This window comes from Notamacropus eugenii, chromosome 1 (genome assembly GCF_028372415.1).
Source record: "Notamacropus eugenii isolate mMacEug1 chromosome 1, mMacEug1.pri_v2, whole genome shotgun sequence".
Taxonomy (NCBI): Eukaryota; Metazoa; Chordata; class Mammalia; order Diprotodontia; family Macropodidae; genus Notamacropus; species Notamacropus eugenii.
This window is the reverse complement of record NC_092872.1, coordinates 10,951,399-10,977,962: the sequence shown is the minus strand read 5'-3', so window position 1 is coordinate 10,977,962 and position 26,564 is coordinate 10,951,399. Positions and strand designations below refer to the sequence as shown.

General features: G+C 38.9%; 1 protein-coding gene across 5 annotated transcripts in view; it reads left to right on the top strand.

Moving 5' to 3' along the window:
• Positions 1 to 26,564, top strand: part of SNAP47 (synaptosome associated protein 47) — a 110,081-nt gene that overhangs the window by 41,350 nt on the left and 42,167 nt on the right. For 3 of the 5 annotated variants that reach the window (XM_072653219.1, XM_072653229.1, XM_072653224.1), the window contains exon 5: positions 17,480 to 25,433. The exons of 1 other annotated variant lie outside the window; for it this stretch is intronic. In XM_072653219.1, the coding sequence (XP_072509320.1) occupies positions 17,480 to 17,626 (147 nt within the window). In that variant the 3' untranslated portion in view covers positions 17,627 to 25,433. Of the gene's footprint in view, positions 1 to 17,479; positions 25,434 to 26,564 lie in introns of those variants that run through there. One more of the 5 variants, XM_072653236.1, reaches the window with a different exon arrangement.

Genomic DNA, 26,564 nt, shown 5'->3' with positions numbered 1-26,564 from the left:
ACCATATTTGTGTCATAAAAGAAATTTGGTAGAATTACTTCTTTGCCTATTTTTCCACATAGTTTATATAGTATTGGAGTTGATTGTTTTTCAAATGTTTGGTAAAATTTACTTGTGAATTCATCTGGTACTAGGGATTTTTTTCCTAGGGAGCTTTTTTTTAATGGCTTATTCAGTTTCTTTTTCTAAGATAGGTTTATTTACATATCTTTTTTCCTTTTCTGTTAATCTGGGCAGTTTATATTTTTGTAAATATTCATCTATTTCACTTAGATTTATTGACATATAATTGTGCAAAATAGCTCCTAATAATTGTTTTAATTTCATCTTCATTGGTGGTATATATACCTTTTTAATTTTTGATACTGGTAATTTGTTGTTGTTTTTTAATTAAAGTCACCTGTGGTTTTTCTACTTTGTTGGGTTTTTTCTTTCATAAAACTACCTCCTAGTTTTATTTATTTTTAGCTCAATTTTTTTTACTTTCAATTTTATTGGTCTCTCCTTTTAATTTTCAGGATTTCCAATTTGATATTTAATTGGGGATTTTTAATTTGTTCTTTTTCTAGTTTTTTAATTTCATACTCAGTTCATTGATCTGTTTATTCTTTATTTTTATTGATGCAAGCATTTAGAGATAGAAATTTTCTCCTAAATACTACTTTTAGGTTGCAGTCCACAAATTTTGATTTGTTTTGTATCATTGTTGTCATTCTCTTTAATGAGACTGATTGTTTCTGTGATTCGTTCTTTGAACCATTCATTCTTTATGATTAGATTTTTTAGTTTCTAATTAATTTTTAGTCTATGTTTCCATGGCCTGTTATTGAATGTAATTTTTATTGTATTATGATCTGAAAAGGATGCATTTGATATTTTTGGTTTTTTGCTTTTGTTTTTGAGGTTTTTAATGCCCTAACACATGGTTGGTTTTTGTGAAGGTGCCATGTACAGCTAAGAAAAAGATATAACCCCTCTCATTTTCATTCAGTTTTCTCCAGAGAATTTATCATATTTAACTTTTCTAAAATTTTGATCATCTCCTTAATGTCTTTTTTTTGTTTTATGGTTAGATTTATCTACTTCTGAGAGAGGAAAATTGAGGCCCTCCACTAATATAGTTTTATTATTTCCTCTTGTAACTCTTATGAAATTAGATGTTACATCATTTGGTGTGTATATTTTTAGTAGTGATATTACTTCATTGTCTCTGGTGCATATCGCTTTTCATTAAGTTTGTTTTTGCTTTTTTAAAAAAAATGTTTATTTATTTTCAGTTTTCGACATTCATTTCCACAAAATTTTGAGTTCTAAATTTTCTCCCCATCTGTCCCCCATCCCATAACGCCTTGCATTCTGATTGCCCCTTCCCTCAATATGCTCTTCCTTCTATCACACCCTGCCCTTCCCTTATCCCCATCTTCCCTCTTTTCTTGTAGGACAAGGTAGATTTCTGTTCCCCGTTACCTGTATTTCTTATTTCCCAATTGTATGCCAAAACAATTCTCAACATTTTTTTCCTAAAACTTTGAGTTCCAGCTTCTCTCCCTTCCTTGTTCCCCACCCATTCCCACTGAGAAGGCAAGCAATTCAATATAGGCTGTGTATGTGTAGTTTTGCAAAAGACTTCCATAATAGTCATGTTGTGTAAGACTAACTATATTTCCTTCCGTCCTATCCTGCCCCCCATTTATTCTGTTCTCTCTTTTGACCTTGTCCCTCCCCAAAAGTGTTTACTTCTAATTACTCTCTCCTTTCATTTGCCCTCCCTTCTGTCATCCCTCCACCCTTCTTGTCCGCTTCTCCCCTGCTTTCCTGTAGTATAAGATAGATTTTCATACCAAATTGAGTGAGCATGTTATTCCCTCTTTAAGCCAGATGTTAAGAGAGTAAGCTTCACTTTTCCTCTCTCACCTCCTCTCTTTTCTCCTCTATTGTAAAAGCTTTTTCTTGCCTCTTTTATGAGAGATAATTTGTCCCACTACATTTCTCCCTTTCTCTTCCCAATATATTCCTCTCTCAGCCCTTACTTTCATTTTTTTTAGATATCATCCTTTTCTATTCAGGGTCTGTAGGCGGAGGGCTTCAGAAATGGACGCTGCTGCTGTTGCCACTGCTGCTGGTGCTGCCTCCTTCTCTTCTCCTCAGCTGCAGCTGCCTGGGGCTGGGGTTAGGGGAGGACCCTGCTCCCTTGTCACTCAGTTGAAAAAGCTTTCTCACTGACCTTTGAAGCTGTCTTTGGCAATTGTGTGTTGAGAGATCTGAGAACCAATGCTGCTGCTGGGAATTCTGCCCCCCGAGGCCTATTTCAGGTCCTGTCCCTGCCACACTGCACTGTGTGGCCAACGCTGGGCTGCTCTTCACTCCACTCTGCGCCCCATGTGATAGACTTTTCCTTCCAGGTTACCTCGGGCTGGAAATCTCTTTCACTCTGTCGTTTTGTGGCTTCTGCTGCTCTAGAATTTGTTTAGAGTCATTTTTTACAGGTATTTTATGGGCTGTGGCGGAAGAGCTAGAGTATGTGTGTCTTTCTACTTTGCCATCTTGGCTCCGCCCCCCTGTTTTTGCTTTTGCTTTATCTGAGACGTGATTACTATCCATGGCACTTTTACATCAGCTGAAGTGTAATAGATTCTGCTCCAGCTCTATTTTTATTCTCCATGTGTGTCTTGGTTTCAAATGTATTTCTTGTAAACAACATATATTGTTGGATTCTAGTTTCTGATCCATTGTGCCATCTGCTTCCATTTTATGAGTGAGTATTCCATTCTCATTCGTGGTTATGATTACTGTGTTTTCCCCTTCATTCTATTTTTTCCTTATTTATCCTTTTCCCCCTCCTCTCTCCATTCCCCTTCTGAAAAATCTGTTTTATCAGCCACCCTCACCCCTGACTTCTCTTATCCCCTTCCCATCCTATTTCCTGTTGGGTAAGATAGATTTCTGTATTCAATTGAGAGTGTATGTTGTTCCCTCTTTAAAACATTTCCAATGAAAATGAAGTTCAAACACTGTCCACCAACCCCTCCCCATTTTCTCCACTGTGGAATATAATTTCCCCCATTCTTCCCCTTTCTTTCCCCTTCTTTCAATACATGCTTCTTTATCACTCTTAACATTTTTTTTAACTCATCCCATCAGTCAACTTACACCTGTGCCTTCTTGTCTATGTATACTCCTTGTTAATAATGATAAAGTTCTTGGGAGTTTAACCAGTATCATCTTCCCACAAAGGAATATAAACAGTTTAACCTTATTGAATGTCCCTTATTCATGTTTACCTTTTTATCCTTCTCTTGAGTCCTATATTTGAAAGTCACATTTTCCATTCAGTTGTGGTCTTTTTATCAGGAAGGCTTGAAAGACCTCTATTTCATTGAGTATTCATTTCTTCCCCCTAAAGGATTATACTTAGTTTTGTTGGAGAGGTTATTCTTGTTTGTAAGCCTTGCTCCTTTGCCTTCCAGAATATTGTATTCCAAGCTCTCCTCTCCTTTTATGTCAAAGCTGCTAAATATGGTGTGATCTTGATATGGTCCATGATATCTAAATTGTTTCTTTCTGGCTGCTTGCAGTATTTTCTTTTTGACCAGGGAACAATGAAGTTTGGCTATGATATTCTTGGGAATTTTCATTTTGGAATCTCTTTCAGTAGGTGATCAGTAGTTTCTTTCAATTTCTGTTTTACCCTATGATTTTAGGATAAAAGGCTAGTTTTCATTTATAATTTCTTAAAATGTGATATCTAGGTTCCTTTTTTTAAAAAAATCATGACATTTGAGTAACCCAATAATTCTTAAATTGTCTCTCCTCAATTTATTTTCCAGCTGACTTCTTATAGAGATATTTCCCATTTTCTTCTATTTTTTCATTCTCTTTGCTTTATTTTCTCTTTTCTTGATGTCTCATGGAATCATTAGCTTCCACTTGCCCAATTCTAGTTTTTAAGGAATTATTTCAAAGATCTTTTGTGCTTTTTCCATTTTTCCAATTTTTCTTGTAAGGAGTTTTTTTTTAATCGGTGAATTTTTGTACCTCCTTTTCCATTTGGGCAATTCTACTTTTTAAGGAGTTCTTCTCTTTAGGGAATATTTGTGCCTCTTGCCATTTGGCCAGTTTTATTTTTTGAGATGCTATTTTCTTCAGTATTTTTTTGTATGCCTTTTTTACCAAGCTGTTGACTCTCTTTTCGTATTTTGTATCTTTATGCATGACTCATTTTCCCTCCAATTGTTCCTCTCCCTCTCTGATTTTTAAAATTCTTTTTTGAGCTTTTCCAGGAATTCTTGTTGGGTTTGTGTCCAATTCACATTTTTCTATGAGACTTTGCTTTTGGCTATTTTGACATTAACTTCTTCTAAGTTTGTGTCTTGATCTTCCCTGTTACCATAGTAGTGCTTTCGGTTTTTTTGAGGGCTGTGTGGTCAGGTTCATTGTTGTTCTTGTTTGCTCTTTCTCCAACGTATTTCTTGATTTTTAACTTTATGGTAAAGTTGGGCTCTGTTTACTGGGATGGAGAGGACACTATTCCAAATTTCAGGTTTGTGGTGGTGGTGGTGGCAAGTGGTGTGTGTGTGTGTGTGTGTGTGTGTGTGTGTGTGTATTCAGTTTTAGTAAAGCTTTTGATAAAATGTCTCGTATTAGTACTTGCTTTTCTGAGTCTTTGGTAGCTGTGACTATAGTAGCTGCAGGAGCAGTTGCTAGCTCAGAGCAATCTTACTTCCCAAGATGATGTCTGAGGATTCTGGGCTGCGTGCACTGCTATTCCCAAGGTTCTTGGGTTCAGGATGTTGGTCTGTCATCAGAAGGTGAGGGGAAATGGTGGTGAAGATGATGGTTTGACTACCCTCACCCCCCCCACAGTGTGCTTTGTTGCTTTAGCTAGGCTGGCCAATCTGGAATGAACACTTATTGTGTGTTACAGTAGTGATTCCTTTTGGGCACGGTTGTAGTTGTATTAGATGTCTGCTGCAGTTGTCAGATAAGTTTGCAAAAACAGCATGGACTCAGGGTACAAAGGGCTTTAAATGGCAAATGCAATTTTCATTTTATCCTGAAAGCAAAAGGGAGCCGCTGAGGCTTCTTGAGGGTGGGGTAGTAGTGGTGCTTGGGAAACAACATGGTCAGATCCGTGCTTTAAAAATAGCAGTTCTCCAGCCGTGAGGAAGATGGATTGAAGAGAAAAGAAGCTTAGAGACAAAGAAGCCAATTGGAAGGCCACTAGAGTAGTCTGAGTAAAAGGGGATAAGAACCAGAATGAACTAGAATACTGGTCATGTGAGTGGAGAGAAGGGTCTAGATGCAAGAGATATTGTGGAAGCAGAATTGACAAGGCTTATAGTTAATTTGACATAGGGTGCTAAGGCTAAGGCACAAGCTGAGAAAGACTGATATGTCATTAGTACTGGCTACTCATCTGACAAACCAGATTCTAATCCTCTACAATTTAGCAGGCTGACTCCATGAGATGCTAAGGCCTAAAATTTTGTAACCTGGAGGTCAGCCTTGTGATGACCAGTTTTTTCAGCGTGATCCTCAGGTGAATAGCACAGGCCCATGTGTAGCATTTCTCTCTTCTACCAGTTAGTAATCTTGTCAAAAAGGCAAATGGAGTTAGTGCGGCATGTTCTTGATTAAACCGTGCTGGCTCTGTGTAATCATTACTGCTTTTTCTAGATGTTCATTACCTCCTTTATAGATGTGTTCCAGAAGTTTCTTTTGAATCAAACTGTTGGCCTCTAGCTTGCAGATCCCTCTTTCCTTGTTACAGATTAGGTCATTTGCCTTTCACCAATTTCATGGCACTACTGTTGTTTTCACAGTTTTTCTGATTTTACTGACAGTGGCTCAGTATTACAGCTGTTGGTTTTTTCAGTGTCCAAGGATATAGCTCATCTGAGCCAAGTGACTTGAATTCGTCTAAGGCAATTGGATCCTCGCATAATCTTCTTCCTTATCTTTGGTGTCAGTTCCTTTTTACTCATTTTTGTTCTTTAATTTCCAGTGAAAAAGTCTTAATCCTTAGTAGAGAAACCAGAAGTGAGAGAATTCATTCTTCTTCATGCACATGTTCTGTCTTGTTTCCTGTCTTCATGCCTTTGCCCTTGCTGTCCCCCTTGGCTTCTCACCTTTTACTTTTGGAATCCCTGTCTCCCATTAAGGCTCAGGGCAAAAGAACCTACACCATGTCACTCCATGATTTTTCCAGTATTTCATGTCCTTTTTCCCCTTCAAAATAGCTTGTATATTTATACACAAACATGTGCAAGCGTGTGTGTGTGTGTGTGTGTGTGTGTGAGAGAGAGAGACAGAGAGACAGAGACAGAGAGATCTGTGTGGTACATAGTAGGCCCGTAAATGTTGCTTGAAGTGAATTAAATTGAAACCCTGGATCCAGGCAGTGTAAACAGACTTTGAGAGGCCTAAGAATTAAGAGCAGCAGACTACCTCTTTATTTGAGCTAAGCAGAATACAGTTATCCCTTCTACATCACAGGCCTTAGGAGCACAGTGCCCCCCATGATCTGGAAAATCCACATAAAGTGTTGTGGCCCTCTTTTTTATCAGAGAAGACGTCTTATCTTTTTCTTTATGGCGTGTTTATAGTACTTCATTGTAAGATTTAGGTTATGTTTTTGGTCTTATGTTCTGTGTCATTTGCTGGCCTTCTCATGTCATCTGTAGCTTCTGCAAAACTCTTCCCAAATTCCCATTTAATTTTTATGCCAACCTACGGTATATCAAAACCGTGATGGGGAAAGTTGCAATATAGAAGGGATAACTGTAAGTAAGTCTCATTCAAATGGGAGTTAGTTCTTTGGCCATTTTCTGCCTTTACACATAGGCACGACCTCTCTGAGCTGTTTTTGCAAAGGGGCAAGTTTCAGTTTCTCAAAACCTCTTATTTCAATGTCACTGTAATTCAGTAATTAACTTGTTTCGGTGTCATCTGCCAATAACTGGTAGTGTCTGAGTGGAGTACATTTACATGTACTGGGTATGATTTTAGTAGTTCAAGGGAGTTTCTTCTGATGTAATCATAATAATTTATTTGCTTCATACTAAAAAGCCCCTGGTTGGTTTGCTTTTCGCTTGATAAACCTGTTTATTGTTAAGTTTCATGGGGAAAAAAAGAGGGATTAACCCACTACACCCCAGTTGAGGTTCTGTTAGGTTATCCTTGCCTTTAGCTGTAAACCATAGTTAGGTAGTCTTGTCTATGGATGGCCTTTGGGATGGCTTACAAAGAGTGAAAGGATATGTATAGGCCTTTGGTGGTGGTCTTTGTTTGCTGAATATGATTAATTATAACATAGAATGTTCTTTATAGTCTCCAGAGGTTTGGCTGTGGTGAAAGCCAAAACTTTTTCCTTTCCTTCTCTACAGGATATTAATGGCCCCAACTGGTAGAACTATTCTAAGTTGCAGACAGCTTGATTTATCTAAGCTCTGTCTGTTCAGAAATGGTTGATAATTCTTCACTGCAAAAAAAAAGTTTACTCTTTCTTTTTCAAACTCAGCTTAATAACCAAGATGAGCAGTACTTGTGCTGTATGATGGCTGCTTACAGGATAGACCCCAAAGCTGGAGGGTGTGTCTGGAGGTGACAGGGGACAGCAGCTCTGTCATGTCTGGAAGCACCAAGGTGCTAGAGAGTAGTCATTCAGTGCAGATTTCTTTAGAAGTACAGGGAGTTTTTCTTCTTTGTTATGGCTGACTAAAATGAAGTACACAAGTGGGAAGTGAGTTTCCCAGGGTCTCCTTTGGTGACACATCTTGGAATACAGCCCAGGATGTCTGATTTTTAAGCTAGCATCATGAGCATGTGGAGGGGAGGGGCACTACAGGAAACGCTGAAATGAACCTTTTTTATGTAAACGTCTGTTTGAGTAAAGTAGTTTCTACTGTACTTTTTAAAGATATACTTTGTTTTTACAAACTTAATAAAATGATTGGAGTACTAGCATATCTGACCTGATGTATTTCTCCCCTTTGCTCTGCCACAGTACCTGACTTAACACCACTGTTAGACTAGTCGTAGCCCAGCTCTGAGCGGACTGTGATGGTGCCATGTTATTTCACGGCTTGTTGCACTTTGTGATGTTCACCAGCTTTTGCCAAGGATTCCCTGAGACGGTGCCATGCTTGGATGTCAGAGATCAGAGGCTTTGAGTAGCTATTACTGAACCACAAATTTGCTATCAGTTAGTCCTGACCAAGTTCAGAACTGTCAAGGTGAACATTTTATTTATTTGAGCTAGATTTACTTTCATTACCCTTCCTTTTTGAAGTTTTGCTGGGCATATAAATGGCCCCAAAGGTCTTTTGCATCTTGGTTGCATTTACAGATTTGTTTTGGGAAGGATAGCCTTAGCTCTCACGTACAGGCCAGTTAAAGGATTTCTCGTTTTCTCTACATCTTTGCCTTAGGCAACTCGTTGTATTTGTTCAAACTGTGCCTCTCCACATCCTGACTGAATCATCCCAACATAATTTCAACACTGCTCACCTTTCCCAGAAATTGACCTTTCACTGATTCAAACATCATTCTAACAGTAATTTAGGAGGTTTTTGTTGTTGTTATGGCCTTATCCTTTTCTCCTTTTCCCTGTTAAGTGTCTCTTAGCTGTACTCCAAATTATATAGAACTTTTTCATGTTTCTCTGGTTTCTAAATAGGTGCTTCTCTCTAAAGTTTATTCATTTATTCAACAGACTTTTTGTTAAGCACCTCCTCCTGTGTCCAGAGCACTGTGCCAGGCACACATGGGGAGATAAAAAACTTAGACACAGAGCATGTCTGCCTTCATGGATCCAGCTCACAAAGTCTAATAGGGGAATGAGACTCAAACACAGAGGCATGTAGGCAATTTCGTGTCACAGAGTTCTCAGAGGGGGCAAACAAAAGTGCTAAGACTGTGCAGAAAGTGATTACTGACAAGGAGGACCTTTGAAGATTTCCTGGAGGAGGAAGTGTTTGTGTTGGGCTAACTTAATAAAAGGCAATTCAGACAAAATTATGGAGGTAGGATAGTCTAGGCATAGGACACATTGACATTTTCAGAGGAGAATACTCGTCAGATAGTAATATAAGGCTAGAGGGGTAGGGAGGTATCAGATAGGATACCATAAATTCCTTTAATCACATACAGTTATGTTTACATGTCTTGTGTATATTTAATGATTCATATTTCAGTGCTGTTTCAAAGTTTACAATCCACTTTCCTTATAACCTTGTGCAGTGGGTAGTTTAAGTATTATTACACCCATTTTATAGATCCTGAGGCTCAGAGCTGTCAAGAGCTGGGATTTGAACTTAGGTCTTCTGATTCTAAGACCAGTGTCCTTTGCACTAGACTGTGCTGCCCCTCTTAAATATACTATTAATTTGTTTCATTGCCACTTGAGAAATCCATACTTTATATATGTGTGTGTATATATATCGACATCTATATATAGTCTGGTTTTAATTCGTTGATATTCTAATTGAGTAAGAATATGTCTGGAAATACCACTTTTGAGCAATAACCCATGATTCTTCTAAACCTGGAGGAAGACTTCATTTTAAATCTTAATCATTGGTTTAAAACCCATTAGAATTTGGCTGATAGGTCAGTTGTACATTAGTAGAATTTGTACATTGATGACTAGACAGCTTGTCATCCCAGGCCGCAAACGTAGCAACTGTTTTTATGGTTTGGCCAGACCTCAGATTTTCCATTCTTCCGTCCCGTGTTATATGGAATTCACACGATGCCATTTAATTACTTCAGTTCTTCTTGGATCTTTACCAAGATTTCAGAGATATTCTAATAGTTGCGAATTTTTATTCATATGATTTTCCTTCTCTTGGAATTTTTATTACTAGCCCCCAGACCTTGTTTCAGTTCTCATCATTGACAAGCCAGAGGTCTGAGGGACAACTTGATGAAGGATTTCTGTTTAAAGGCTTTCATTTCTGTGAGATGATTTCTTTTTTATTTTGGGGGAGTCTTTGACATACAGTACTCCCCACAAAGAAGCCTCTTCTACCAAGAAATATCAGGAACTGCTCTGACAGCTGCTTGAGTCACCAAGAGATTTTCTTTTCCCCCAGGGATGTATAGCCAGCATCAGAGGTAGACTTGAACCCAGGGCTATTGTATGCTGCCTCTCCTTATCTTATTGAGTGTTTTTCATTTGAACAGGATTTTAATTTATTTGGAATACCCAGGGTTGATTTTGGAATTCAGATTTTGTATGTTAACCAACTGTATATCAGCCATAAATGAGCAAAGTGTAGATACTCTCATAGGCAGTTAATATTATACGCTAAGAAATAAAGCAAAGTTGTTGTCTGTGAAAGAGTCAGTTAACTTATTAGTCAGTTAATTTACCCATCTGCCACTATTAACTGTAGCAGTCTATTAGAACTACACATGTAGTTATACAGAAATACATGGAATTATTGAGAGCAGTCATCAGGTGACAAGTGCCAAACCCTAACAATATTCATATAAACATTTTGTTTCACTTTGTCTACATCCCTGTATCCCTCTTCCCCAACACAGAGCCAACTTTTAGGGGAAAAAAATTTTTAAGAGGCAGAAGAGAAAAAATTCCAGCGAAACCAATCAATATATCAGAAAAAAAAATCTGGCATTTTATGCAATGATCGACACCCTTGGAACCTTGCAAAAGTAGTCAGGGGAATGTTTATGTGCGTTCTCAAACCTTTTCTTTGGGACCAAGCTTGTTCTTTATAACTTTGCAGTGTTCAGTTTTGATTGCTTTGTAGCTGTTTCCCCCCCCCCCCCCCCCATTTACAAAGCTGTAGTCATATGTATTGTTTTCCTGGCTCTCCTTAACTTCGCTTTGCAGCATTTCATGTAAGTCTTCCCGTGCTCTGTATTTATTGTGTTGGCTAATATTCCATGACGTTTCTGTACCCCAGTTTTTGTGGTCATTCCACAGTTGGTGGGCGTCTCGTTTGGTTCGTTACTGTTACAAAGTGCTCCTTTCAATATTTTGAACCCTCCTTGATGTAAATGTCTGGCAAAGGAATCTCTATGTCAGAGAATCGGAATATTTCAGTGACTTTATTTGAATAATTCCAAATTGCTTTTCTGAATGGTTATACTAATTCATAGGGGCAGCTGGGTGGTGCAGTGGGTAGAGCACCAGTGCAGGAGTCAGGAGGACCTGAGTTCAGATCTCACCTCAGACACTTGACACTCACTAGCTATGAGACCTTGGGCAAGTCACTTAACCCCAGTTGCCTCATCCTGGGTCATCTCCAGTCATCCTGATGAATATCTGGTCACTGGATTCAGATGGCTCTGGAGGAGAAGGGAGGCTGGTGACCTGCACAGCCCTCCCTCACTCCAAACAAAGTCAAGTGCAAGTCATGTCATCATTTCTCTAATGGCATGGTCTTCTTTGGCAATGAAGGATGAACACATACACTAATTCATAATTCCGCTAACGTGTCTGTCTTAATATAATCCTTCTAACATCGACTATTCCATTGTCTTATCATCTTTACCAATTTGCTAAATGTTTAGTGAAGCCTCAGGGTCATTTTGATTTGTATTTCTCTTATTAGTGATTTGGAGCATCTTTCATATGGTTATTAATAATTTGCAGTTCTTTTGAAAACTATTCATATCTTTTGACCATGGTTCTCTCTTGGGAGAAAGGCTTTTGGTCTTGTATATTTCTATTAGTTGTCTACATATTTTGAACATCAAACCCTTATTACAGATATTTGACACAAAAATTTTCTCCAGCCAATTATTCCTTATTGTATATTACCTTAATTTTTTTTGTTCAAAGCTCTTCAATTTCACATAATCAAAATTATTTTATCTTTTATATTGCCTCTATCCTTTGTTTGGTTAAAAATTTATCCTCTACCCACATCCATGAAAGATATACAGTCTGGTATGATTTTTCAATATTCAGGTCATGTCTTCACTTTCAGTTTATTTTGGAATATGGTGGAAGATGTCTGCCATATTTGCTTTTTAGTTTTCTCAGAAATTCTTAGCAAATAGGGAGTTCTTTCTTGAGTACTTTTAACATGAACATTTTGTGCTTTGTACTCTTTAGACGTTGGTCCCTTCTCCCATCACTCCTCCACTTCTCTCATTGGTGACTTCCTCCTAGAACCTCCATTTGAAGGAAGTGCCCAGATGAACCATCCTTGGATCTCTGAACTTTGCTACCTTGACTTCTACTCTATCCCAGCCCCCTTCAGCTCCCTTTTATATGTTGTCTTCTTGAGGGCTGGAACTGTCTTTTTTGCTTGTACTTATACCCTCAGCACTTTGCACAGTTCCTGACACATGGTAAGTAATTAATAAAAACTTCTTGACTTGTAAGGATACTTCGAGTTCACTCTAGCTTCCTCTTTTTAAGACTCTGTACTAGATACATAGAATACAACATTAGAAATGAAACATCCTTAGCTCTCAGGAAGCTTCCTTCTACTGGGGTAAAGAGGAGGCATGAGATAAAAAGAAAAGTCAGCCCCGGAGAGCCTGGCTAGGAATTGTGTTGCTTCTGGAGAGAAACAGATTTTCTTGAGCACCAGAAGACAGAAAGGATGAGGTAGAGAGATCTTGGGTGAAGGGTAGTTCATTCATGGTAGAGCATGGGTTCCAAAGGAAGACAAGAGCTGTGGAGGGGAGAGGTAAGGTGAATAGGGACAAGAGTGAAAGCAAGGCTAAGAAGGAAAAAGGAGTGCTGCTTTGGCAGACAGCAGCTCTGCGCTCTGTGGATTCGGGGAGCAAATGGTAGGAGTTTGGCAGCCATGGGCAAAAAGGACCAGACGATCAGGGTCACGTCCTGACTGAGGACACATCTGAACTGGAGCTCATGACATGAACTTGGCTTCAGGTACCAGGGGGCTGGGTTTAGAGGCAATTAGGAGTACTTGCTGGTGAGCAGATACTTTGGGGCTAGATTTGTCGTCTCATCGCAGATAGTGGGCAAGGAGTGGTACAAGGGAAAGAGCTCTGGCTCTGGAGTCAGAGGACCTGGCTTCAGATTCTGCCTCTAATGATGACTGTTAGGTGGCCTACACCAAATGCTGATCCTTTCTGGGCCTCAGTTTCTTTATCTGTCTCTCTCTCTTCATCTATACATATACATATATATGTACACACATACATACATATATATATACACATACATGCACATACATATATGTGTGTATGCGTATAGTAGTATAGAGTAGTATAGTAGCCAAGACCTGTTAATTTTACCTTTGCAACATCTCTCCAATACGTCCCCTTCCCTCCTCTGATGCTGCCACCACTGTGCAGACTGTCACTTCCTCACATCTAAACTATGAAAATAAACTTCAAGTCTCCCCCACAATCCATCCTTCATTTAACCACGAAAGTAATTTTCCTAAAGTGAAGGTCTGTCGATGTTATTCCTCTATTCAATAAACTCATTGACTTCCTATAACTCCAGGATCAAATACAAACATTTCTGTCCTTCATAACCTGCCCTTCCCCCTTCCTCCCACAGTTGCACACTTTTCTGATCTTAAACCTCCTCCTCTGATCCAGTGACCCTGGCCTCCTTGCTGCTCCATGAGTAAGACCCACTGTCTCTGGCTGTCCCTATGTCAGCGACGCTTTCCCTTCCCGTCTCTGCCTTCTGGCTTCCCTGGCTTCCTTCTCTAAGAAGCCTTCCCTCTTTTAGTTATTTCCTATGTATCTTGTATGTAGCTTGCTTTTCTGTAGATGTTTGCTTGTCGTCTCCCTCGTATTATGAAGCACAGGTCCAGCTTGAGGGCAGGGATTGTCTTTTGGCTTTTGATCCCACCTCTAGTGCCTAGCACACAGTAGGCATTTAATAAATGTTCGGTGACTTCTTCTTTTCAGTCTCTTGAGTGTCCCTAGTGTCTAGTACTTTTGTCTCCTGAGCCTTAGAATCCCTCATTTTCTAAATCCCTTCTTAGTGTAGTCGGGTTCTCTGGTTCTTCTGATTTTGTGAGGTTCAGAATCTCTGGCGGTTCTGAGATTCCTTAGAAGTGGCAAATGATTCTCTTGAGAACATCTCATTAATTATCTGAATGTTTTTATCAATATAACCTCAGTGTTCCTCATGGTATATCAATTCAGAGTACAAATAGATGAAAGCTAACTCTTGTCTAATCCTGTGTAAATTCTAATTTAACTAATTAAACTGACCTGTTCACAACTTAATAAAAGGAAGTTAAAATTTTAAAGTAAAATAGGATGTCTCAGAATTCACGTTTCTGGCTTGGATGTTCAAAGCCACAGCTCCCGAATTATTCTTTCACGGGGGAGAGAGTAATAATGACGATAGGTCCTATTTCCCTAGTGATTTAAAGTTTATAAAGTGCTTTCCTTCCAAGAATCCTATTAGTAGATGGCAACGTTATCTCCCATCACATAGCAGTTTAAGGTCTGCAAGGCGCTTCCTTCACAAAAACCTTATGAGGTAGATAGTACAAGTCTTATTTTCCCCCACTTTACAAATGAGGAAATGGAGGCTTTGAGAGGGTGAACGACTGGTCCAGGATTATACAGCTTAGTGAACATCTGAGGCAGGATTTGAGCTTAGTTCTTCTGACTCTTAGATCCAATACTTTATCTAGCACATTATGGAGTAATCTGTGTGAAATTGTTCTTGTCCTTTTCTACTCTGCTTCAGTTCTAATGAAATGTTTTTCTTGATTCTGTGCTGTCTTTTGCCTGCATCCTTACTAGTAAGGGCATCTGAGGAACTATACCTGAATGACTTTTAGAAGTTTCCATTTTCAACTTAAGGAGGGCAAACAAACCAGGTATAGTAAACTACCTATTTGGGGTAGCTAGGTGGCACAGTGGATAAAGCTCTGGGCCTGGAGAAAGACACTTGCTGCTCTGTGATTCTGGACAAGTCACTTATCGCTGTTTGTCTCAGTTTCCTCATCTGTAAAGTGAGCTGAAGCAGGAGATGGCAAAGGAGTCCAGTATCTTTGCCAAGAAAGCCCTGCATGGGGCCATGAAGAGTTGGACAGAATGACAACAACACGGCAAATCACCATCCAAGATACCCCCACACTGAGCCTTATGCTGTGTGAATTCAGAGAAGAATGGCCAGTAGGTTATGTTTTGTGGTGGTGTAAGTATTGTTATAACCACATTTTATGGAAGAGGAAACCCAGGCTCAGGAAAGTTCAGTATGGTGACCTTGGGATTAAGTGGGAGAACCAAGGTTGGAACTCTCTTGCTGATTCCAAGTCCAGCATTCTTTCCATTACATTGCCTTTTCTTGTGGTTTAGAAGTTCATTGCTTCAAAATATTTTTTAGTTTAAAATCAGTTCTTTGCAGCACATTCAGAAAGGATCTCTTGAGAAGTTCCCATCCTAGAGAACAGCTTCCAGGCATGGTTTGTAGAAGGGCCTTCAGTTTGTGAATTTCAGATGAAGTTCTGGGGAGCTTTTTTAAAGATGAGTCTGTTGAAAAACATTTTAGAAAAATTTAGTGTGAATGGACCTTCATTTTATCCTAATGGCAAAGGAAAACTTCATAAATGGTGAGAGGGAGAGTGAGAGTTGATGGTTATCCATATGAAGAAATGGTACGTAGGGAGCTATATGCCATAGTGGTGAAGTAGGATTTTTTTTTTTAATTATTATTGTGCTGTTTGGGCATTAGCCATATGAGATCATAGAAATAAGAGATGGAAAAGACCTACTGTATTAGGTCATGTAGTCCATCCCCCTCTGCCAAAGCTGGATTGTTCCCTACAGTATATTTTCCAGGGCTCTGTCCAGTTTTTTAAGTGACTCAACTGATGGAGCTTCCACCAGCATTGGGTTCCCTAATGGTACAAAAGTGTTGTTTTCTGAGATTGCTAACTTTTGCCAGTGATTTATTCTTTTGCATGATGAAGAACAATGTATGAGAATGCCTTAATTCCAGATCATATGAAGTGTACTTTTGAGATTGTACCAGCCATATTTTTCAACATTGTTTTAGGAAGACTAATCAGATGTCATTTATAAAAGACCAGGCTTTCATCCATTTAAATACCATCATTCCTCCTTTGGCCAACGGACAGACCCCAACCTATGTGCTATTTTCTGTGTTAATGATACATTTACAGTAAATGAGAGTTAGAGCCAAATGGGAGCAATTATTTCTGTGAAGTAATTGCTTACCTTTTTTTCACCTTAAAAACACAAATATTGTTGTTAATGACCATAGTAACAAAATATTTGGAAAATATCTGTAGAGCTATTGATCCATTGGGAGAAAGTAGATGTAATACTGGATGCCCCCATTTACTAATTCACATTCTCGAGTTCCTTTTTGTTGACCTAATAAAGGATTTATAGATTTTCCTAAACATGCTGATTATCAGTAGTCTGTCATTGAGATTTCTTTTAAAATACACCCTTCGTTTGATGTCAGGTTGAATGGATTCAGAAATCGTGCTTAGGCCCTGAAAACGTTTGTCTAATTGAAGTAATAATAGTTAACAACATGATTAAGCTCAGTGGAATTGCAATAAAAGTTTTGCCCTCATTAGCTTATGAAAATATCTGAAGAATCTGGCACGAAGTCAGAAAAACTATAGAAGGATTTGTTTCTTGATGAGGTCACACTGGCCAGTCCTGTCCTTTCCTTTTAAGATGCTATCTAATTTCTTTGGTGATTTGGTCATTGTGATTTTAAATGTCTTCAGTAATATCATTTTAATTTGAGCAGATTGACTCCATAGGTCAATAAACCTCACTGTTTTTAAAACTCAGTTTTTCTTTAGTCGGTACCACTGTTTAATATTTGTCTTTAACTTTTAGTTTTTAGTGTATGCTGCATTATGATTTCATCTTCTTTCCAACGTCAGCCAAGACAGATTTAGTTGTTTTCATCTGTCTTCGGTCCCACCGACCCTTGGATTATTATTATTGCTTTCTCTGTTTCTCCACCCTAGTTTGTCAGTAGTGGGTGTGGTATTGCCTGGAATTGAAGAATAAAATTTTCCAGGTGCAGTCTAGCAGTGTTTCTTCTCATGAAGCCCTGTGGTCTTCCAGGCCATTATACATCTTTGTTCTTTGGATGTTCATATCAACTCTAGTGTTTTCTTTTATGTACGGGTATTCACTTTTTAATTTATCATGTGGTCAGTTCACTTCAGCAGATGTTTATGAATTAAACACTGTGCTAGGTACTTGGAATTACTCGGACAAAAGTGAAACAAATCTCTGCCCTTAAGGAGCTTACATTCCACTAGAGGGTTCTACGTGTATACAGATATGTAAATATGGGGTAATTTGAGGAAGGAGATTATACTGGGATATCTAGGAAAGAATCTGAGTAGGTTTCTTGGAGAAGGTGATGTCTGAACTGAGCCTCCTGTCAGGTGTGGCAGACAGTTTGTTAAATGTCTGGATGCAAGAGATTTCTTCTTTTTTACTCCCTTTGATTATAGATAGGTGTTTGAAGAATACTGCTGTGTTTCTCTGATAGATCTTGAAGAAACTGAAGAGCATTGCTCTAGAAACTGAGACAGAGCTCGAGAGGCAGGATGAAGTCCTGGATGGCCTGACGTCCTCTGTGGAGCGCTCGACCCTGACTATCGACAAGCAGAATCGTAGGATGAAGAAGCTGCTCTAGAAGCTCGGGCGGGGAACTGGTGGTTTGCTGGTAACATGAAGCTCTCAGGAGACACAAGTGACTTTATTTTTTAGGAGAAGTGATTATCTTAATGTGTTGTTCTCTCGTTGTTTCTGTAGTGTTTATTTATAGAGAAGACACCATGGAATAATTTACAGGATCGAATGCATGTTTGGAAGCCTTCTCCCAGCATCAGAAGAAGCAGCAACTTTAATCATGGTGTAGTGTTTGAAGTCATCTGTCTGTCACTAAGACTCCTTACAGACAGTCTTCAGAACTTTGACTGAAGAGATGCACTGAAAGAGAAGTTGTAGATATTTTGGAGGGGGGATTTCACAGTTTAAAAAAAATGAACAATTTTTTTTGCGTTTGAAAGCCTAAGTGCTGCAGGCTCCTTCAGTGTGTGAGCTTGTGAGGTGCGTTTGTTTGTTTTTCTGGAATGGGAATCAGATCCCTGGTTTTGATACTAATTAGGTAAGTGACCATGGGCCAGTCACATAGTCCCCTTAGACCTTAGTTTCCTCAATTATGAGAAAAACTATGACTAAGAAAGTTGGACTAACTTACCCCTAAGTTATCTTCCAGTCTACCGTTCTCTTACATCTATGAAAGAAAAAAATACTTCAGTTCGTTTAGTGAAGCAGAGATGGCGTGCAGAAGTATTCTTGCTTCTGGATACAGTATTAAAACTCTGGGGAAGCTGTAGGCGTGATGTTTAACCAAAGTGCCAAATGCAAAAATTCCATTTTAAACAATTTTGTGTAGTTTCTGAGTAATTCATATATCAGCTTCTTGGAGTTTCCCCCTTTTCAATGTTAGTGCAGCAAACAAACTTGACAGTTGCTCCTTTTGAATTAGTGCAGCCTCTTCTACTACATTAAAGATGAGGTACATTTTTGAAAGGTGATTGATTGTATTTTAATCAGAAGAGGAAAATTAAAGCTCTCCAGAAAAAAAGCCAGTCTGCCTTCTTGAGTACAGGCCTATCTTGTTTAAATAAAACCTATTGCTGGATTGCATATTAAACTCTGAACATGTTTCTTAAAAGCTTTAAAAGGAGTTCCTTTCCAGTCCTTGAAAATGTAGTGCTTCTTGCAGTGCCCATACCCTGGGATGATCATTCCCTTTGGGACTTTAAAGTACTGCAGGGGCTGCTTGGGCATTAATCACATAGATTCCCTGTTAGATGTGGAAATTAATTTACTCCATTTCTTTCTTGATGGTTTTCTTTGATAGAGTAGGTTTATAAAATTGTGCCAGCAGACTATTCTATTTTTCTTTTTAATTTTACTACAGTTTTCTAGCTGAGAACACCTCCAGGATATCTTATAAACACCTTAAATTTTCATTTACTGCACAGTTCTTTGGCCAAAAAAAAAAAGGGCAGCTAGTTATATAGTATATTTTAAAGACTTATGCTGGTCTTTGCTTTTACTGCCTCATTTCTAGCCAGAATTGAAAGAAAGCTGCTATATGCATTGTTCTTTTCAAAACCTGAATTGATTTTGGGGGGTTTGATTTATGTATTTCAGTTAGCAGACCAGAAGCTAACTCTTTCTCCTCCTGCTATGAGTTACTTATGAAACAAACCTACTTGTGGCCTACAAACTCCCTTCTCCTGGAGGTAGGGGCTGGGCTGGGGGGAGGGGCGGTGCAAAGTGTAAGAAGAGTAGATTTGTTCCTGGACATCCTTCCTTCACAGTCACCATTTTATCTTCTCATCATACACACCACTCATGATTTATTACCATCTTTAATGTTTTACTTTCACGCTCTTGAAATAATGTAATGAAGGAATACCTTTAGGCAAATTATCAAGACATTTTTTTAGAAATGCTGGTATTTGTGGATTAATTTTTATCCCATTAACAAGCGTAAAGGGTTGTTACAACTTGTTATGAAAAAATTGGAGGTATGTTGAAGTCATCATTTAGACAGCTGTTGATATTGGCAGCAGCCCAACTCTGTATCAGTTTGGGTCGTGGCGCTTGGCGTTTGCATCATTGGTACCTTGATGATTTTCCTAAAGATTCCTGAAAAATTGTGGAGAGAACAATGATGCTACAACGTAAATCTCCTTGGTGGAAGACTTTTATTCTACTTCCAGAAGACATAAAAAATGCTCATCATCCATCTCAGAATTGAGACTATATAATTTCTAATACCCAGACACACTGTAAGTTGTCCTTTAAGTCCCTTACGTTTCATTCAAGCCATTCTTTAGCTTCCTCTCCCCAAATTAGAATTGGGCCTACTGGAATAAAGCCCAACTTATTTCAAAGACTTTTCCCCTACGATGGTTATATGAATAATCATGTCTTTTTGGAGCATTTTCCATGGCCAGTTATAGAATGTAGTGAGCTGCAGGGCTTAGGACCGCTCATAATATTTTAGCTTAGTTCTAAGTAAATGCTTAAATCTTTTCACACTGTTAAACACTGTGGCTTCCATCCATATCCCTTTGGAGAAGATATGAGAAGTCAGACCTACCCTTAAACCAAGGCATTCTTCTTAGCACCTGCTAGAGTATGCAGGTTTTTTTAGTGTACCGCAAAGGCAGGCAGCATAGCATGTACACAAATTATATTGTGCTAGGTTTGGAGGAGGTCACAAAGAAAAGAAATAGAGTCCCTGCCCTTAAGAGGCCAGATGTCACAAGATGCTAACAACACAAAATAGCATCAAAGAACCCAAAGAGTTGAATCACTCATTAGCCCCACATGCATTCAGAGGAAGATGAGACACTTGTATTAATCTACAACATACATGAAGAGAACAGTCATAAAATTAATACCAACATCTACACACGACTTCAGCTTTCTCCCCCTCTTCTCAGCTGAAACTTGCCTGGAGTCATCATTCTGTCCAGGAGCTGTGGTCATTCCTCAGCTTGGACCACTAGTCCAGTGGTATATGCCTGTATATGCTCCAATAGTAGTTCCTCCTTTGGGCATTTGTAGCAGGAGTCAGCAGGGCATCATGGATAGGAGATGAGACTTCAGGTTTACAAAATCTGTGTTTGAATCACACTCAGAGGCCCTAGGCAAGTCATGTCCCTTCTCTCAGCCTCAGTTTTCTCATCTGTAAAATAGGAGTTAGTAATGCCTGTAACATGACTCATGTTTGTTGTGAGGATCAAATAAGAAATGTTTATAAAGTACTTTGCAGACCCTAAAATTATTTATAAATCTTATATATAATACACACACACCACTGTATACATACACATGTGCACTGTGTACTATGTATTTGTGTATATATACATACATTTGTAAAAAATCAGGATAACCATTCTGACATGAGACTAGAAAGGCATGACCCCCAAAAGAGACTAGAAAAATAATAGTTGAATGTTCTTTGAGCAGCCTGTGATTCTGTTTTGTATTGAAACAGTCAATTTACATGAGAAACATGGAATAAGGTCATAGAAATATGTTTTACGTCATTGATGTTGGCATAATCCCTGTCTATCGGATTGTTAGAGGAAGATGATAGCAGGAACGCCTCCCTTTGTATAGAGCTTTCTGATTCTAAGAGCTTTTTCATGTTAACTCATGATTTTCACATCAGTACATCAGGCAGGGAAGAGCGTATTGCTCCTGTTTTAAAGATATGCCCCCTTTCATTTAGAAAGATTCTGGCATGCTCAAGGCAACATCTTTAGGGCTATAATTGTGACTAGGACTAAATCTTCTGACTCCTGGCAGTGACTATTGAAGATAGACTATATCTAATTCCTGCAAACCCTTTGTTGAGCTAAACACTGACAAGGATTTACAAATGCCAAAATCTAGTGTCTTACGCAGGCCCCTTAGTCCGTATTCCTATATTGTGCCCATTTGTTTTCTCTTGATTGCCCTGGGTGTGGGTCACGAAAACCTTTATTTCTAAAAAAGGTCATGTTATTAGGGAAATGCTGTTGAAATTTACTACTGTAGCACATCCTGTGATCATGTGTTTACTTTTAGATATCCTCATTTCAAGAGAAAAAATTTAGATCTGTGCGTAACTATTGCCTGGCATGTTTCAGTTCTTTATGTGTAGCTGCTACTCAGGGGAAAGCTTTTAAAAGTCTACCCCAAGTTTTTACTCTGCTTTCTTCTAGCGGGTAACCCTTCCATCTCACTTCTCCAGTGCAGTACTTGGATCACTATAGACCACAAGCAGATAAATGCTAGACTAAGCTTTCATACAAGAAGAAGGAGAATTCCAGGGTAAGAACTGTTTACAATGAAAAATGGCATTACTCAAACTCAGAGATTGATGTACTTTCAAGTTCAGACTAGCCAGGCCCAGTCTTAGTGTTATGGAATCAGCTTCTGCTCTTGGCATTGCTACCTCAGATTTAAAAGTAGCTGTTGTACCTTAGCTTAGCTTACTCAGGTACTACCTGAACCAGCTTCTTGTAGTTTAACCTCTTAACTTTAACTGAAATCCTTGTCTCTGAAGGAGAAAGATTCATTACCAGTTTGGCCCCGAAATTAGTATGCTTCTGATCAAAATCTACTGATACCGCAACGTAAACTTATCAGTCCAGGAGTGTCCCTTTTAATAAAAGTCTCAGCTAATAAATTAGAATTTCAGTGTGTAAATAACTTCTACCAGAAACCTTGACTGCCTCCCAAGTTCCTTGTTTATAACTTGTTTTGTAAATGCCTCATTGCATTTTCCTTGAAAATGTTAGAATCTCATTTTAGGAAGGGATATCTGAAGTTATCTAGTTCACTTCATAACTCAAACAAGAAACTCTCCTGTAGCAATCCTGAAAAGTGGCTATCTAGCCTTTGTGTGAAGACCTCTAGTGACAGGGAGCTTGCTGTGTTCTCAAGTGTCCAGCCTCATTTTGGGGTGGCTCCCATCGTTGGACTGTTTTTGGTGACATCAAATATCAATTTGTGTCTTTGCAGCTTCCGTACATTGTTCCTGGTTCTGCCTTCTGTCTCCAATTAGAGCAAGAGTGATCCTTTTTCTGCATAACGGCTCTTCAGATTCTTGAAGGCAGAGATCTTGCCTTCCCCTGAGCCTTCTCTTTTTCTAGGCTAAACAACTCCAGTTCTCATATACGTAGCACGATCTTGAGGCCTTTCAGAATCCTAGACTTTTTAGTCTGTGTGCATCAACCAGGAGGAGGTGTCTGGAGAATATGGAGTGAAATGAGGGATGGTGACGGAGGCTTTTCTGAAATTGTGGTCAGAAAAGGCATTGGGGCTTTGAGATAGCAAAGGCAGTTAGGGAGACTATGGATGAGCTGCCTGAGGAACAGGGAGTAAAGATGATTTTCAGGCTCCTCTTCCTGAGTTCTGCTGCATTCTTTCCATTCTTCCCAGGCTTTCAGAAGCAGTCCTGTCGTGCCATTTCTCCCACTGCCTTGGGGTAAAATTTGTCTAGGGCTGATATTTTGAGCTTATCCAGGCATCTAGGTACTTCTTTCTGTCTCCCTACTTATCTTGGATGTCAGCTCCCTGTTATCCTTTTTTTGGTGCCATCCATCCATGGCAGAAAGCAGAACAAAACAGGAAGAAAAAGAGTTGAAAAAGTTGGACTTTTTATGTAGTTCTATATGCCCTGGACTGTGTGTCCATTCTGCCCTGCCACTGCTACTACCCTCTCTAATCCAGACCACCAGAGACCAGGATCAGGAGGACCTCTGTACTCCTTGAGCCCCACATCTCTGTCTTCACTCTGGTCATTTTCTGCCCTTCCTCTCTTCTCCCTTTCAATCTTGTGCTGAGAGAATGTAATCAAACAAATGCTAACATTGTCTTTGGAAGGAGGATGTCGGTGTACTACCCCCATTTCACTTACCATCTTTGTGACTTCCCACACCAGATCACCTCTCCTTAGAAACTGCCTCCCTGTGTGTGGCATCTCCCTGTTAGAATGTAAGGGTGTGGATTCATGTCCTTGTATCTCCAAGTGCTCAGCACAGTGCTTCACACATGGCAGGTACTTAGCTGGGCCTCATTTCTTTGTAGGATTTTAGGCTGTTGAATTTTACCTGTCCTTTCTCTGAATCCTTTGAAATTTAACTCCTAAAATCTAGGATAAATAGCAACTGTGCTTGGTTTTACTTTTGTAAACTAATGGTGTGGAGTGACCACTTTCCCCCAAGTCTCTCATTACCTCTCTACTTCAGCAGCCAGTTTCTTGTGGTTGGTGAGAATCAGGTTCAGAATAGCACTTCCCCTCCTTGTGCCCTGTGCCTTTTAAGGATGAAAATACTGTAAAAGGAAGCCAAGAAATTAACTGCTCTGCTTTTGGCAGATCGAAATTCTATCAGATGTCCAGATAATTAAAGACTCTCCTCACTACTATGTTATACTACCATACCTAGCTTGTGATCTGTTTCCTAAAATCCTCATCTATTTCCCTTTCTTGACTTTAGTGGTCTGTAGTATACCCCGATGGCAGTATCAGTTGTATTTTTTTTTTTTTTTTTGCCAATTGATAATTCACTCATGCTTTCCACTCCTTATTCTCATTTTCTGGCTCTTATGTCTTCATATGAGTATGTCTTCTTATTATGGTATTCTACCACCTCTTTGGTCTACTTTGTTCTTTTTAAAGAAATTATGTACTTCCAGAGCCATGTCTAGTCATGGGCCCCATCTTAGTGACCCATGAAATCAATTCTGCTTTCTTCTGTTAAGATCCCTTGCTCACTTTTGTTACCTATATTTTATTCATTCATATATTTTGCTACTGATTCATTTCATGAGTTTTGTCTCCTGTGATTCACTGGGAAATTGTTATTTTTCTTTTTGTGTTACAGTTGTTGTCCATGGTGTCTCTTGGTGATCACTCTGTGTCTCTGTCCTCCTTCCCTCTCCTTCCCCTCCTTCTCTGAGTCCTCAGTTTCTTGCCCAAGACTTCAGAATCCTGAGAAGTGCTTTTCATATTTCTTCCAACAGTATCATTATCTTCCACATGCACCACAAGTGGGTAGTGGCCTTAGGTCATTACAAGTCCTACAGGGAACAGGTCTCTGTAATGCCACAGATCTATGCCATGGGAAGACAGTGGAGCTATCCCGTAAGAAAGGAAGAGAGCCCACAGCCTTCTTTGTTTACAGAAAAAAAGTGTGATGACTCACCTCTGTCTTTGAAAAAGAGTTGTGTGTTGTCGTAACAAGTTTGAAAAGATGTGTCCTTGTGCGTAGATGCAGAACACTCTAGCTAAGGGAGATGAGGCTAATTACTTCTAAAGAAATACTGTTCTTCCCTTACTTTCATCTTTACTTCTCTCCCCTGACATCAGCATCATATGGCTGCTTAAGTATCTTCTTGAGAATCTGCCATCAGAGTCACAAATGCGGTAGCTTTCCTGAAGAGGGCAGGGAAGCTTCCTGTTCAAGGATGCCTCTTCAGAGAATGCCACTGCAGGTAAGTAACCCTTCTGACGGCCTCCTGAAATGTTATTTTAGCTCTGTAGCAAATAACTTTTTGTCTCTACTGTAATGGGATTGTTAACTTTATGTAATTTGCTTTTTATTTCCTAGACACTGAAATTGTGATTTAAGACATTTGTATTTGAATGTGTGAGCAAAGCCATTTTTATAGAATTAATTTACTGAGACCAGGAAATTTTTTTCTGCAGAATTAAATATCTTAACTTATTTTGACTCTGATGGTCCCAAAACAATGACTTACACTTGTATGTTCTTAATAGTTTTTATTATTGTGCTTAGTTTCACATTGTTTATAATTATAGGCAAAGGTAAGAACCAATTTCCATGCAACTGTATTGAATGTCAGCATTGAACACTACCCAAAATAAACTACTTTGATGTCTTATGAAACACTGATAAGTATCTGGAAATGTTGTATTCTAATTTTCTAAAGCTTCTATTAAGTTGGTTTCTTATTGTCTGCTCAGAGCCTCATCACTGTGTGTCCTGTGCTTTCAGCCCTCAAGTTTGCAACCATAGACTTCATCTGTATTCAGAGATTTCTTTCCATTGGAATGTAAATTTTTACATGATCAGATTTTACTCTTATTGATTAGATACTCCAATCACTATAAACTTCTTTCTCTAGTGAGTTCTGTATTAGCTCCACTAGCAGTTAATACATCTGTTTTGGTTCAGTAGACACAAGATGCTGAACACATTAGAGCTCTAAGCATGCTTCCTGCTAATGCCCCACAAATCAGCAGTATCCCCTACCTTGTAGTTGTCTTAAAGGGCAAGCTCCTAGTTTTCAAAGGTTGCAAGACTAAAAGTAAGCAATTCTGTTCTTTCCTTCACAGCATAAAAGTACTAAAATAATGTATGACATTACTGGTATTCTAGTTCTTATCACCTAAACATTAACAAAAATTAGAAATTAGAGTACAAAGAAATTGTAATATCCATTATGCAAGTGTTACTCCCATTACACAGAGGAGAGACTTAGGCTCCAAGAAGCTGCATTTCCCCTTGAAGGTGGCTAATGAGCACTGAGGCCAGAATTCAAGCCTGTTATCTCTTGAGATCAAATCTAGTGATATTTCCACCTTTCCACATTGCCTGTCCAGAGTGCTTACTCCAGAAAATGATATCAGGGACTCATTAAAATAAGTGAATTGTCATTAGGGAATTATTTTGAGGTGACCTTGTATTACTGGCTACTACTCCCCTTAAGCTACAACCTTGCCTGTTTAATCCTTATTTTATGCATTTATCAATCTTGAAAGTCGTTCAAATTATAGTCTGTTTATATATTTAGAACTGAGTTCCAAATTGGCATTTTTTGAAGGTTTGGGGGCTTTGGTTTTTTTTTTTTTACACAATTTGAAAGCTTTTCTCTTTGGATATTTTTTTTCCTTTAGTGTTGAAGGATTGAATTGAATTTCTAGAGATATGAGTTTTTCTGATTTATTTTGAAAGGTACAAGACTACGTGGTTAATGTCTTGGATCTTCTAAAGGCCAACTGTGACTCCCTGGGTTGCCATGGTGGT